At 67.5% G+C, this 14070-nt stretch overlaps 2 protein-coding genes across 7 annotated transcripts in view; both read right to left on the reverse strand.

The window, feature by feature from the left end:
• Positions 1-74: 74 nt before the first annotated feature.
• Positions 75-3731, reverse strand: NUDT16L1 (nudix hydrolase 16 like 1). 2 transcript variants are annotated; one of them, XR_007915642.2, is made up of 4 exons: positions 1981-3731; positions 1573-1903; positions 764-986; positions 75-310 (listed from the first exon to the last, which is right to left on the reverse strand). XR_007915642.2 is itself a non-coding variant. In XM_051836175.2 (4 exons), exons 1-3 carry the CDS (start codon positions 2131-2133, stop codon positions 765-767), a joined length of 636 nt encoding a protein of 211 aa, XP_051692135.1. In that variant the 5' UTR covers positions 2134-3689; the 3' UTR covers positions 75-310; position 764. The 2 variants fall into 2 exon arrangements, 1 of the variants encoding a protein (XP_051692135.1); XM_051836175.2 differs by having other exon boundaries at positions 1643-1903; positions 1981-3689.
• A 362-nt stretch (positions 3732-4093) lies between these two features.
• MGRN1 (mahogunin ring finger 1) overlaps positions 4094-14070 on the reverse strand; it is a 52017-nt gene continuing 42040 nt past the window's right edge. For 2 of the 5 annotated variants that reach the window (XM_070063993.1, XM_070063989.1), the window contains exons 12-17: positions 12547-12612; positions 11089-11315; positions 9949-10072; positions 9641-9683; positions 8544-8642; positions 4094-5094 (exon numbers count right to left, since the gene is read on the reverse strand). In XM_070063993.1, the coding sequence (XP_069920094.1) occupies positions 5000-5094; positions 8544-8642; positions 9641-9683; positions 9949-10072; positions 11089-11315; positions 12547-12612 (654 nt within the window). In that variant the 3' untranslated portion in view covers positions 4094-4999. Of the gene's footprint in view, positions 5095-6423; positions 6469-8543; positions 8643-9640; positions 9684-9948; positions 10073-11088; positions 11316-12546; positions 12613-14070 lie in introns of all 5 variants that reach the window. The other 3 variants (XM_070063990.1, XM_070063992.1, XM_070063991.1) reach the window with 3 other exon arrangements.

Consider the following 14070-nt stretch of genomic DNA (forward strand, 5'->3'; position numbering starts at 1 on the left):
CACAGACTCCCCAGAACCCACCTAGACTGCAGGCAGAGGCCGCAGCAGCCAAGCACGTCCCCAGGACACGCGTGAGCAAGGTACAGGGATTTATTTCCATAGCAAAGTGCCACTCCCACGCTCGGCCTCCTTGAGCTCTGCGGTGGAGCCAGCAGCACCACCTTCCTTGGGCCCGGCTGTGGAGACTCCCACGGCACCATGGGAGTCCTCCTAGGCGTGGCCGCAGGGGACTGCCCGTGGTGGCCTCCTGTGCGCTGGCTCTGCCACGAAGCCTGTGCTTCCAGTCCATCCCCCGGCAGGTGCTTGCAGCCTGGGCGGAGCGGAGAAAAGCAGGTTTTCAAAGCCAGGGTCAGAGCCGGCTTAGCGCCGCACAGCCACAGCGGTCAGGGTCAGGGTCAGGGACCAGCGTGGGAACCACCAGCCCACAAGCCGAGCCCGCGCGTGCCCCCACACTGCACAGAGGAGGGACCGCCCCGTCTTCCTCAAGTCCACCCACAGCCGGGCCCCAGGTGTCCTGGGTAAAAACACAGCTCTCATCCACGGTGCCCAGTGTCCACCCACGAAAGAGGAAATCAACTCAACAGCTCAGCCCAAACTGCCCCCAGCCAGCACGAAGCGGCTCCTGAGGGCCCCTGGAACCAGCAGCTGTCGGCCGGGGCTGGGCCAGGCTGCCCACAAGCACCCTGGGGCGGCTGACGCCCAGGCCTGGGAGCACAGCCGGGGTGGGGTGGGGGGCAGACGCCGGCATGGGGCGGGTGGGCACCTCAGGAGGAGGCAGGCAGCAGCTTCTCCAGGGCCTTCTTCTGCTTCTCCGTGGCGGCGGCCAGGGCCTCAGCCAGCTTCTCCTGCGGCATCATGTTGAGCACCTTGAGGGCGAAGAGGAGCTGGCACTTGGCGGTGCTGACGAAGGCGTTGCTCAGGAAGTTGGGGAAGCCGCCGACGCGGTCCTTCTGCGTGTACAGCGGCACGCGCACAAGGCCCAGCACCTGCACGGGCGGGAGCCAGGGCTGAGGCCGGGACCTCGACGGGACGGCGCAGCCCTGGCGGTGGGAGGGGGGTGTCAGCAGCTAGCCCCGGGGTGCAGCAGCCAGGTGTGCCTGGGGCACGATGGAGACCCAGGCAGGGTCTGGCGAGGCAGAGGCCAGCCAGCTCCCGGAAAGCAGTGCAGCCTCCGGCCCCAGGCCGGGCCCGCCCCATGCTCGCCCCATGCTCCACCCACGTGCACACCCCTGCTGGCCCGCACCCCCGACCCTCCCGTCCACAAACCCTCAGAGCCCTCGCCACCTTCCCCAACCCTTGGTGCCCCAAGCCCTGTAGGCCCCTCAGCGCGGCCGGGTCCCGCCTCCCCAGGGTCGGGCCTCCGCCCCCTCCCTCCCCTCCGCCCCATCACCCCTCTCCCCCTCCTAGGATTGGCAGTGGCAGGCAGCAAGGCGGATGTAACACAGCCCTGAGGGAGCCCCAGTCCCGGCCCTCCTTCCCCCGGCTCCCGACCCCAGGCCCTCTCCCCACCCCACTGCTGGAGACAGCGACAGCCCACCCAGCCCGGCCAGGGGACCCTCGGGGACGTGTTACCCATCGGTGCCTTCCGCGGGGCCAGAGCCAAACCCCAGGGCGGAGGACGGGGCCCGGGCGGCGGCCCCACCTCCAGGCCGTGGTCGCGCGAGTGCACCGCGCTGATCTCCACGGCGTGCAGCTGCTCCAGCGTCAGCTGCCGCGCGTACAGGTGCGCCACGACGCGGTGCGGGCCCTCGGTCAGGTGCGAGCTCAGGTAGTCGGCCTCGGTGAGGCGCAGGCAGCCCAGGCCCAGGCCCAGCACCCGGTTCAGGCCGTCCTCCAGCGACCAGAAGCGCCGGTCCACGAAGCCCCCGGGGAAGCCCAGCAGCCCGTCGAAGCGCATCTGCATCTGCAAAGAGAGCGCCGGGTCACGGGCGCGGGGTGGGCGCGGCGCCCCCGGCCCAGCCCCGCGGCCCGCGTCCTCACCAGCACCGAGAAGCGCATGGGGATGCGGCCGAACAGCTGCCCGGGGTTAGCTGCGTACAGCATGGCGTGGCACGAGTGGCTCCAGCCTGGCCCCAGGCGCATCGCCTCCTCCCGGCTGATCTGCTTCAACTCCGGCACCGCCGCCGTCGACATCTTGGCGCAACCCCCACCCGGCCCGCCGCCGCCGCTTTAGTGCATGCGCGGTCCTGCCCCCGTCACGTCCCGCCAATCCGCGGGCGGCCGCGCGCCTCAACCCCGCCTTCCCACCAATCGCTGACGCGCGTCCGGGTATTACCCATCGCGGCTCTCGACGCGTCGTTGGGAGGCGGAGCGGGCGGTGTGCAAAAGCAGGGGGCGGTGCACGCCAGTCTCCATCCAATAGGTACGCGCCCCGCCCGGCGGCACCGCCTACCCGAACACGCACTTACTTCTACCCGCCTTCGAAAACTACAACTCCCAGGATGCAGCGCGCCGGACCAGGGTTACGAGTACCTGGCGAGCAGGGCTCCGCGCCTGCGAGTTTCGGGTTCCGACCGTCCGCGATAAACATCTCCGGGCGCCCCGGGGACAGCAGGAAGTCCAACGGCTGGGTCACTCTCGACGGTACCCATACGCTAGTTTCTCCGTGCGAGCGCGACCCGACCCGCGATAGCTGCCGGAGCCCGAGGGCCAGGAGAGCCTGTGCCCAGTCCGCAGGCACCCTCCAGGGCTTGCCCAGCACCAGCGGCCGGTGACAGCCAGGACCCCGCGGTCTCCTCCCGTGCCCACAGCAGAGGGGCACCCGACTATGCCAGAGAAGGGCCTGGAGCGTTCACCCCGAGTTCCACTGGGGGAGGACGGTGCTGGGCTCAGAGCCTGGGAACCACAACCTAGGCCCAAGGCCACGGTCTTCCCCGTGGTGGGCACGATCTGCCCGGGGAAGGCCGCCAGATCTGCGCAGGACCCGCCAGAAACATGAGGTGCACGGGAAATGGGGGAAGCCAGGATTCCGGGGTAGCGCCACATCCTGGGGAAGAGGACCGCAAATGGACAGTCCCTCACCCACGGGGCGCATCCCCCGGACACCAAGCCCAGGCTCAGGCCTGCGGGGCACCAAGGACCCGGGTGTCCGGGAAATGAGGTGACAGGGCTGGCTCAGCTCACTTAAGAACCCAGCGAGCCCACGGACTGTGCCAGACCCGGGTGTCAGCTGCCGCGGGACCAAAAACACTGGCTCCCCCTCCCTCGGGCTGAGTAGAGGGAGGGCGGAGACAGCCCTTACTGCCTGCACAAGGGAGCAGGGCCGGCGCGGGGGCCCTGCGGTGTGAGGCCACTCCCCGGCAAGGGAGCTTGGCTGAGCACTGGGCTCCAGCCTCCAGACCCAACCGCGTGGGCAGCCTGACCTGCTCTGCAGTCCCCACTCCACGGGCCTGCCAGGGTTTGGTTCTAGAAAGTTCTGCGCCCTGTTAAAGATGCCAGCTGCTCCAGGAGTCCCCTGGTCTTCCCCTGCACACCCACCAGGCTCACTCCTGCCTCTAGGCCTTTGCCCCAGGCCTGGATTCAATGTCCCTCTGAGAAGCCCTCCCTGGCCACCTGTTTAGGTCCTACTGTGACCTCACCTCTCCACCCTAACACTGCGCCATCCTCAAGAGACTCACACCAACCACGTGGTCAGAGTCCCTGAAGAACCCAAGGGCCAGGCCCAGCCCGACTGTGTGCCCTCTGCTGGCACCCAGCACACCCACAACAGACACCCGGGCGACCAGCGGGCAAGAGGGGCTGCGGCAATGACACCACAGCCACGGCCCTGGGCGCCCTCGGCACCCACCCCAGAGCCACGGCCCCAGGCGCCCTCGGCACCCACCCGAGAGCCACGGCCCTGGGCGCCCTCGGCACCCACCCGAGAGCCACGGCCCGGGATGAGGGGAGCCACAAACGCCGCTCGTGGGTCCTCACTGCTGGGCATGGCAGCCACCGTCTCCGCCCTCACCCCGGCTCGCTCCCAACCTGCGCCGTCACCACTGCCTTACACGCAGGGCCGCAGGGCCGCAGGCTGTCAGGGGCAGGAGTCGCCGCCACCCACTCCGCCGTCCAGCCTCTGGCCCACGGTGCAGTGCCCAGGGGGAACGCATGGTATTGCTGCATGATTTTATTACTATAAATATACAGTAAAAACGAAGAAAAAACTAGCCAATCAGTACACCAAATGAGAGCACACGGGAGTCCAAGACGGGCCTCGAAGGACAAGCGGCAGTGCCGACGGCAGGGGCCTGAGTCACACACATGAGCACCCCTGTGCCGTGGGGGGTCACGTGGGGGGTCACGTGTGTGGACAGCGCTCTGCCCTGGGCCGTCAGCAAGCTGGCCGCCGCAGGGTTTCTCCCCCGAGAGCCCAGGGAGGGCGGTGGGCTGCCCTACAACCCCACGGCGGGCACACCGCTGCCCAGGGGCCGTGTCTTGAAGACAAGGGCACCTCAGAAGCCACATGGCCCCCTGTCCCCCAGGCAGGACCCCCGACAGAACACACCCAGGAGAGACATAAAGGGACATCCAAGTGGCAGGCGAGGAGGGGGTGGGGGTAGGGGTGGGGGTGGGGCCCAGGGCAGCAGGGAGGGGTGAGGGCCCAGGAACACGGCGCTCCGCCCGTCACACAGTGCCCGGCCCCCGCGTCCTCCCGGGACACCTGTGAAGACAGCGCCTTTCTCCGCAGCTGGTGTGCTGAGTTCCTGGGGCGCCGACCCCCTCTCCCCAGCTGGGGTCGAGGCGAAGCCAGCCCAGGCCGCTTGGACGGCAGGACCCCAGCCCCGGCCAGGGCACCCGAGACAAAGCTGCTGTCCTCCTGGGCCACTTACAGACCGACGGTAGAAAAAGGGCCCTGAAGGGCAGTCCACTGTGCTCTTCGATCAGTGTGCCCAAGGCCCTCGGGGCTGGCGTCCACCTGGGTCATGCAGACAGGAGGGCTAGGGCCACACCGGGGTCCAGGGCAGCCCCTCGGCGAGGTCTGGGAGCTGAGGACCCCCAGCTACCAGACTGGTCAGGCTCAGAGTGGAGTCAGCTCAGTGGTCCCGGAGTCAGGAATGGTGCCGCCGAGCGGGGGCCAGGGGGCGCCGGTGGTCTCCATGGAGGTGGACCATCCTGCGGGCGGAGCACAGAGGCAGGGGTCACGAGCGGCCACACGGGCCGAGTCACCCGCCCCCACCACCCGTGGGGACTGCGTGTGGCGGGAACAGCCGAGTAACTGGGCCTGGGGACACTGCAGCCCAGGTCACCCCTCTGGCCAGCAGCAGAGCCAGCCCGGGATGGAAGGCAGTGGGCTCCGCAGGCTGCCGGCCCCTCTGGGCCCCCTGCCCTGCCCTGCGTTTCCCGGGGTCTGAGCAGCCACCTCCTGCAAAGACCAAATTAGGCTGGAGCCAGGGAGCAGCCAGCAGACCCGGTGAGAGCATCGGTGCCCAGAGCAGCCCCGCAAGCCATGGCTCTGGGGCCCAGGAGACGCCCACGTTCCTCCGAGGCTTCTTGTGCCCAGGGCACTGTCCCTGCACTGGGGCGGGGGCACAGCAGCACAGGACCTGCCCATCCCCACAGCCACCAGCCGAGCGAGGGAGGGGCTGTGGTCGGGAGCACCAGGCCTGCACAGCGTGGGGGCTGCCACCACCTCCAGGGCGGCTCCAGGCGGACGCCCCGCAGGAGCCTTGCTGCTCATGTGCCCGCAGCCCAGAACCCTCAAGAGGGGAGGGGGCCGTCCAGCCCACTGCCCACTGCCGGTGGTGCTCCTGAAACTGGCTCCGTCGAGCGTCCCCGTGGGCCACCCTGGAAGAGGGCAGCACCCTGATGATGGCCATCAGCCCCGGCTGGCGCCTCCGAGTCTCCGATGGCCGATGGTTCCAGAGCCGGGAGGGATAGGGCAGGGGTGGCGACGGAAGGCCCAGCAGTGCACCGGGCACCACCGTCTGCCACGGTGGTGTCAGGGCCATGGAGACCGTGCAGACGACAGAGGGGAGAGAAAGGGACAAGCCACTCGTGCAGTGCATGTCGGGGCGGGACGCGAGACCGTGTCCTCGGGCTGCGGACCAGGTACATTTCCCTGTGACCAGTGAGCTCGGCCAGGAGGCAGGCCCCAGCCTGCTGGATGCCCGGGATGCCCGGCACGTCCGCCCTGGGAGCACCCGAAGCTGCCAAGGGCCCCTCGGCCTCAGGTGCTGCCTTCTGCTGGGGGCAGAGGTTCCCAGAGTCTGGCCAGGCTGCCCGGTCCTGCTGGCGACACCTCCAGCCCCAACAGCCAGACCTCAAGAGGCCACCTCTCAGAGGCAGAGGAGCAGCGGCTGGAAGACAGCTGTGGAAGCAAAGCCAGCATCCCTGTGGCTGAGGACAGAAACTCAGAGGGGAGCCCTACAAGGTGGGGAGGCAAGGGCGGGCTCCCAGGACGCCCAGCAGAGCCACCGACGCGGCGTGAAGGTGGTCACGTACCAGCTCACTCCTCTATACCAACAGAGCAGGACTCGGGCCCCAGGGCTGCGCAGAGAGGAGGGAGAGACAGACGAAGCAGTTAGCAGGTCATCCACACCCAGGTGACCCACGGCACAGATGGCGGCTGCCTGGAAACCCAGCTCCCACTCCAGAGCGGCTGCGAGGGAGGACAGAGCACGGGCGAAGAGCACCCGGGCCGGCCCGGAGCTGGGACGCGCAGCCTCACGGCCTCGCTGCCTCCCCTCTGCTCCAGAGGCCTGGGAGGGTGCCGGGGGCACAGGCACCGCACAGCTCTACCTCTGGCTGCCACAGGGAGCCCCTGGGCTGAGGGAAGCTCCGGGGTGGGCACGAGGTGTGCACGGCCCTGTGGGATTCCCCTGCTGCGAGGGAGCCACGCTCTGCCCTCCCGGGCTTGGCGGTACAGCCTGGCAAAGGACAGCGGCCCCTGGTGTGTCAGGATGTGGAGCACACGGAGATGCCAAAGGGGCCGAGAGCTGTGTCCAGGGAGAGCAGCAGAGAGGCCACGCCGGGAGGGCGGGAGACACGGACTGCACGGGGCTGCGCCATGCAGGTGTGCGGCTGGGCAGGCAGCTGCCACGCCCCTGCAGGACAAGCACAGGCGGCACCGGCGCTGAGGAAGGCGCAGCCCGCAGACCGCGGCAGCAGTGACGCGGCCACCACGGGTCAGGCCCTGGGGCTGATCTGGCACCACCGCTTCCGGCCCTGAAGAAGGCCCAAGACGCTGGCCTGAGGTGGAGGCGCAGCCGCAGGTGCTGGTCTCACCGGTGAGGCACGGCTTTCCAGGTGCTGTGAGCTCAGGTCAGAGCGCGCACCAGAGGCTGAGGTCCCTCTCCCAGCCGACCCCTGCTTGTCCCCCAGGTTCATCAGAACGAAAACCCTGAGGTCCTCAGAGCACGTGGTCTGCTGTCCTGCTGCGGCTGTGCTCCGGGCAGGCCAGCGTGGGCCATGAAAACCACAGTCCCTGCTCTCCCACACCTGGGGACCCTGCGCCCCCAGGCTGCCCACACAGGCCGCTGCACGGCTGGAAGTGGGGTGGGCCCACGTCGGGGCACAGCGGGCGAAGCCGCCACGCGCGATGCGGGCTTTCCTGCAAGCACCGGTTCGAGCCCCAGCTGCTTCACTTCCAACCCAGCTCCCTGCTAATGCACCTGGGAAAGCAGAAGACGGCCCCTTCTACCTGAACCCTTGCCACCCGCATGGGAGACCCAGGTGGAGTTAGGCTTGGCCCAGCCCTGGGAATAAACCAGAGGATGTAAGATTTCTTCCTCTAACTCTCTGCCTTTCCAGTAAATAAATAAATCTTTAAAATTTTTTTTAAAAAAAGCACTTTCCAACCAGAGCAAATCACAGCCACCGATGCCCAGTCCTGGGCCACAGGTGACCCCAGAGGGCTGAGCGGTCCACATGAGGAGCCAGCTCCCTCAGCAGCCACTGAGGCCACACTGCAGGCAGCACGGCCACTGACCCCGACGCCGGAGCCTCAGGCGGCCGGTGGCCAGAGGCACAAGCATCAGGGAGCCCGCACTCCCGTCCCTGTCCTGGGATCCAGATTTAAGGCTGAGAACCTGACGCCAGTAGAGAGCAAAGCAGCTGACGGCCTGGGCCTCGGGACGTGCAGGGGAGACAAAGCAAGACCCCTGCCGGTCACCTCATGCCCTGGACCACCTGTCCTAAGCCCTGGCTGGGCACGGGAGCTCCCCCTGGGCAGGTCCCTCAGTCAGCCTGGGGCCGGCAGGTGGTCCAGAGCCCTGGGCCCTCCTCCCCACAGCACACACCTGCTTGCTCCCCACTCCCAGGCGGAGGCCCGACTGCTCATTCCCCACACAGGCAGCACCGGGCCCACCAGGCCCACAGGAGGGACCAGGGCGCAAAGAAGGCGGAGCAATCCTTGGCAGGAAGCAGGCAGCGGGGACCTCCCCCTCACAAGTGTTCCCGCCCCCAGGCTGGGAGGGGGCGCTGGCAGAGGCCCCGCTGCTCGGTGAGCCTGTGGGGTGGGAGCTGCCGTGGACACCCGGTTCTGGCCTGGGTCGTGCTTTGGGGGTCAGCAGGAGTGGGGGCTCGCAGCAGGTATCAGAGCAGACGCTAGCCCGGCCGGTTACCTGGCAGGTAGATGTCGGCCGGCGGGCCTGGCTGGCCGAGGCCGTGGTGCTCCGGGCTGCCGTCCTGCAGGACGTCCTCGATGGACGGCACTCTGCTTCCTGCGGCAGGCGAGGGGCAAGGTCAAGACCCACCGCCACCCCCTCCAGGGCCCTCGGGGGTCGCTCCCTTTGCTTCTCTCCTGCCTTCCAGAGCAGGCCTTGCTTTTATTACGGAAACTGCACACGCACATGCCGAGAGCAAGACCCAGCGCTAAGAGGCGCCTCAGACCTTTGGCGCCGGCTGCCCTGGGAAGTAGCAGCGCCTGGCGCTCCGGGGGCTGCTCCCTCCCCCGCACACCGAGGCCTCCCCAGCTCTGTATCTGTCCTGAAGGTGACCCCGGGACAAAGGTCCCACTGGCAAACAGGGGCTGCCCCAGGGCCACCTGGACACGTGACCCGAGTGAGCCAGGGGGCTGCCTGTGGCCAAGCAGAGGTACCCGGGTGTGCAGACGGAGACCGGGACTGGGCCAAGATGGGGAGGCGGCGTCCTACGGGGCTCCCTGGCAGGGGATGTGGCTGGGACCCCTGTTCTAGTTCTCCACTGAGACCATGAGCACCCGAAGCAGACACAGGGTCCTGCACCGTGGCCCCGGGCCTGGCTGGAGGGAGGCTGCTCCAGGGAGGGGCGGGGCACGCCGCAGGGCAGCTGGGGCCTGTCCCATCTGCAGGCCGTGCAGCAGCTCGGGCGACCTCCCAGCTCTGGCACCCCCCAGTGGCCTCGGCACCCCCAAGGCCAGCCTCGAGCCCTGGGTTCCCTGAAGCCAACAGCAGTCATGACCGCCGGGCCCAAACCCCAGGGGCTGGCGCCCTAGCGAGGCGAGGGGGCCCCAAGACAAGGCAATTCGCCAAAACTCAGAGACAAAACAAAAATGGCTTCCCCTCGCTCCCCCAGGCAGCCCACCGGTCCTGGAGGACACACACAAGGGGGCCCGGTGACCCCCTGCTCCGGCCACACCAGGGGCATCACCGGTCCCGGGCCAACGCCATGACCCGGGCCAACGCCATGACCCAGGCCAACGCCGTGACGGGGAGCGAGCCAGGCTGCCAGGCGGTCTCACCTTGCTTCAGCGGGGACTCGTCCACTTCATCCGTCAGGAAGCTCTGGGCAGCAGAGAGGACAGAGAGGAACGTCTGTGCGCGCTCCCAGAGCAGGGCAGCAGCCAGCATGGCCGCCGCGGCCCAGGCCTCACGGACTGTGCACCCACCTGCATCCCTCCCACAGCCTTCACCGTGACCCCATCGACGGGAATCACCCCAGAGGAGCAAACCGAAGGCTAACGAGGCACAAACTGGCTGTGGCCACAGGACACGGCCGCGGCCAGGCAGCAGTGGGCCTGCGCCGGCGGCAACCGTGGAGAGGGCTCACCTCGGGGGAGCTGCTCTCCCGCAGCGCCAGCTCCACCCCAGTGGGCGGAGGAGGGGCGTCCGAGTCCTCTGACAGCTTCCCCTCGTCCTCTTCGTGGATGGGGGATGATGGGGACCGCAGGGTGCTGGGGGCAGAGCAGAGAGCAGGCTGGAGTGCGGCTGGCACAGTCCCGACAGACGCCACCCACTCGGGAGGGCATCTCACGCCCACCAGGACCCACGGGAAGTGCCTGGGTCGGCAAAGGCCCAGGACGAACCCTGACGCCTGGCGGTAGATCCCGGGGGGGCTGCAGGCTCAGACACCCACCCTTCTCACACCTTTGGAGTGGTTCTGCCAGGCCAGGGCCCGGGGACCGGACAGACGGTGCCTTCCCTACGCTTCTCTACTGAAAAGACCGACGCATGGGGACAGTCACCCGGCACGGAACCACACCTGACCCCGGCCAGCCCCAGGCCAGCCCCAGGAGGCGGCACTGCCAGGCACAGCCCACGGCCCAGGCTCGTCCAGCAGAGACGACAAGAGCAAAACAACGCACAGCTGCCTCATTGTTAGGGGCCCAGTGCCTGCTGCCACTGCTGCCAATGGTGGCACTGATGGAGGGAGATGCCAAGGGACCACACGTCCTGGGGCCCTGCAGCTCGAGGGGCTCCCGGGCGGGGAGAGGCACCCTGTTCCTGGGGCTCTAGGTCCTCCATGTCGGAACACAACCGACGACCACAGCAAGCCCCTGCACTGCTCACCTGTCGGGAGACACCCCGCAGCCTGCCCCTCTGATGGCCGCTGTCCATGATGACCACAGCGAGCCCCCCTGCACTGCTCACCTGTCGGGAGACACCCCGCAGCCTGCCCCTCTGATGGCCGCTGTCCATGACGACCACAGCGAGCCCCCTGCACTGCTCACCTGTCGGGAGACACCCCGCAGCCTGCCCCTCTGATGGCCGCTGTCCATGACGACCACAGCGAGCCCCTGCACTGCTCACCTGTCGGGAGACACCCCGCAGCCTGCCCCTCTGATGGCCGCTGTCCATGACGACCACAGCGAGCCCCTGCACTGCTCACCTGTCGGGAGACACCCCGCAGCCTGCCCCTCTGATGGCCGCTGTCCATGATGACCACAGCAAGCCCCCCTGCACTGCTCACCTGTCGGGAGACTCGCCCCGCAGCCTGCCCTTCTGATGGCCGCTGTCCATGACGCGCTCGATCCCAGCCAGGGGACAGCTGGCCTGGGCCAGGCCGTCCGACACGCCCGAGTAGGTGATCTCCTCATACAGGGGGGCGGACGGGATGGCCGGGGAGACCGCACGTAAACCGTTGAGCGCCTCGAGCAGGGAGATGGGCTCGTAGCCGGGCGGGATGCTGTCCGAGCTCTGTGGGCACAAGGGCCAGGTGAGGGCGACCCCGCCAGGCTCCCTGCCCGCGGCCACCACGCCGACATCCCACTCACCAGGCCTGCTTCCTCCCGCCACCCAACCTGCCAGGGCTTGGGCGGCCAAGGGCTCCCTTACAGCCGCGAAGACTTCCTGCCCAGGGCTCCCTCGGCCATCGGCTCCCCCGCCCCCGGACACCCAAATGCCCAGGATGATGGGTGAGGACGGCTCGGCCAGCCCCACCCGGCTGTCTGGTCCTGCCCGGCTGGGAGCAGAGGAGGGTTAGTGACAAAGGAGAGCAAGCGAGCAGTGGGGCAGCAAAGCTGTGCCGGGGTGAAGGAGACGACGGGAGACAGGGGAGCTGCAGAGCACGGAGAGCCCGTCCTGGCCAGGGCGCCAGGGCCTGCACACTCCAGGCCATGCTGATGGACCCCCGGGGAAGGAGCCACTGTGCCCTCACCGGGTGGATCAACTGACCAGGTGAGGGAGGGGGAAGCCCAGGCACTAAGGACAGAGGTGAAGCCACGAGGCTGCTGCGTGGGCGGGGCTGACCTGGTCCCCGGTTCGCTCTCCGGGAACCAGTAAGGGGCACGGTGCTCAGAAGCGCTCCCCACAAAGGAGGGGGCCTGTGGCGCTCTGGCCTCGGCGCCCCATCCCCACCCGCCTCCATCTCCGAGGTGGAGAGGCCCTGCACCGCTCCCACCCCAGAGGAAGGACCTCTCTCCAGGCTCATCTCCGAGGCCTCCCCCTCTCCGAGTCACACCAGGGTCCCCCGGGGCGGCAGAGATGCCAGGTGGAGGCCTGGCCTGGTCACACGCACCTTCCGGCTCTCCCCATCCTGCTCCCAGGGCACAGGGAAGATGCCAGAAAACAAGGGCCCTGGCCCAGAGAGCTGACACCCCAGTGGCCAAGAGCAGGGGATGCATCCAGACGCATGCGTGAGGGAGGCGGCCTGCACAGACCAGCAGCGTTAGTCCCACCTTCTCCACTGCCGCAAGAAAAAGGGGTGCAGGGCATTCAGGGACTGACAGTGGAGGCGAAGCCGGAGGAAGGGCGACGGCTGAGCTGTGAGCTGCCGCCTGCCACAGGGCGTGGACAGCAATGGCTTTGCTCGTCCTACAAACTCCCTTCTGGGGCAGGTCCGCCTGCTGGACCGCACCCACCCCTGGGCTGCCTGAGGGCTGAAAACTCAGGGCGGGGCAGAACTGGAGCCCTGCGACCCAGCACTTACTGTGTCCCTTTTAGGGTTCCTGCTGGCCAGGGAGGCAGGGTGCGACTTTGATTTTTTAAAGGGACACTGTCAAGATAAAAATCATAGGTTTTACAACTACCACCCCCCATCCGGCACGGGGGCTGGCGGGCCGGGGTCTCTGGGTTGCTAGCCTAGAGGCACACAGTGACCGAAAGCTCTGCAAACCTAACTTTCAGAGGAAACTTGGAGACCACACTACACAAGCTCTCCCAGGGGTCTGGGCGGCCATGTGCACAGCTCACTCCCCCAGGAGCTGTGCCTCGCTCTCCACTGCCCACCCGCCCACCCACCCAAGGTGTGGGTCACCTAGGAGCAGCAGGTCTTGGCCAGGGCAGGGTGGGAGGGACTGGGCACCCTCAAAGCCTGAAGCCACATGGTACATGCTCCCCACCAACGCCAGCTATGGCCCTGCAGTAAACGCATCACCATCCAAATCCAAAGGATGGCCAGGGAGGAAAGGCAGCCCCAAAGGGCTCACTGGAGAGAACGCCGCGTGTGGGCTCCCTGGGGCACATGTGCTCATGCGCTGGGCAGGGACCGCAGCAGGAAACAGGGTCGCGGCCAGGGTCCTGCCAGCCCAGCAGGGGGCAGGTGCCGCTACCCCGTCGGGCCCAGCTGTCCTGAACTCCCAGGGGTCTTCTCTGCTCACTCAGGACCCAGGACCAATGGACAAACACAGAGGGACCGGCGACACCTCAGCCACCAGGACAGAAACCAGCAGGGGCAGAAACCAGCGCCGGTGGACCCAATCGGCACCGAGCACCAGCCTGGCCCTCCGAGAGGCCGCGAGCCTCTTCCCGGGGCCAAGCAAACCCGACGCTGCTCCTCGCTCCACCAAAACAGCTGATTCTCAAGCGCAGGGCCTAGCTTCACAGCCCGTGTTCCTGGGGCCCAGCAGGCAGCGGCCACCCCACAGAGCCAGGGAGTGGGGGGGGGGGGTGACAGGGGTAGCCACACCTCTGCTCCAGCTGTGATTGGAAAGAGAAGCCAACAGTCTGGGCTTGAAGGCCTTTTCCAGAAACATCCTACAGCCTGCACACGTGACGCCTGCCACCACGGTGTGTGCCCCCGAGAGCAAAGGAATCGTCTCAGGCGCAAGCCTCCTCCCATGCTTACTTTCTTTCTAAAGAAAGGGTTTGTGGAAAAGTGGGCTAGGGGACTGGCAATGTGGCACAGGGGTTAAGCTGCTGTATGCAGCACTAGCATCCCATTTGGGCAGCGGTTCGTCTCCCTACTGCTCCACTTCTTTTTTTTTTTTCTCTGACAGGCAGAGTTAGACAGTGAGAGATAGAGAGACAGAGAGAAAGGTCTTCCTTTTCCGTTGGTTCACCCCCCAAATGGCCACTACGGCCGGCGTGCCGCGCCGATCTGAAGCCAGGAGCCAGGTGCTTCCTCCCAGTCTCCCATGCGGGTACAGGGCCCAAGCACTTGGGCCATCCTCCACTGCGCTCCTGGGCCACAGCAGAGAGCTGGCCTAGGAAGAGGGGCAACCGGGACAGAATC

This window comes from Oryctolagus cuniculus, chromosome 19, assembly GCF_964237555.1.
Source record: "Oryctolagus cuniculus chromosome 19, mOryCun1.1, whole genome shotgun sequence".
NCBI classification, from domain to species: Eukaryota; Metazoa; Chordata; class Mammalia; order Lagomorpha; family Leporidae; genus Oryctolagus; species Oryctolagus cuniculus.

Bases quoted from the DNA above. Each gene is read 5' to 3' on its own strand.
- NUDT16L1 (XM_051836175.2), bottom strand. From the start codon at position 2,133: ATGTCGACGGCGGCGGTGCCGGAGTTGAAGCAGATCAGCCGGGAGGAG. The intron at 1,904-1,980 runs GTGAGGACGCGG...CTCTCTTTGCAG, and splicing joins CCATGCGCTTCTCGGTGCTG to ATGCAGATGCGCTTCGACGG. The intron at 987-1,642 runs GTGGGGCCGCCG...CCGCCCGTGCAG, and splicing joins CGCGCGACCACGGCCTGGAG to GTGCTGGGCCTTGTGCGCGT.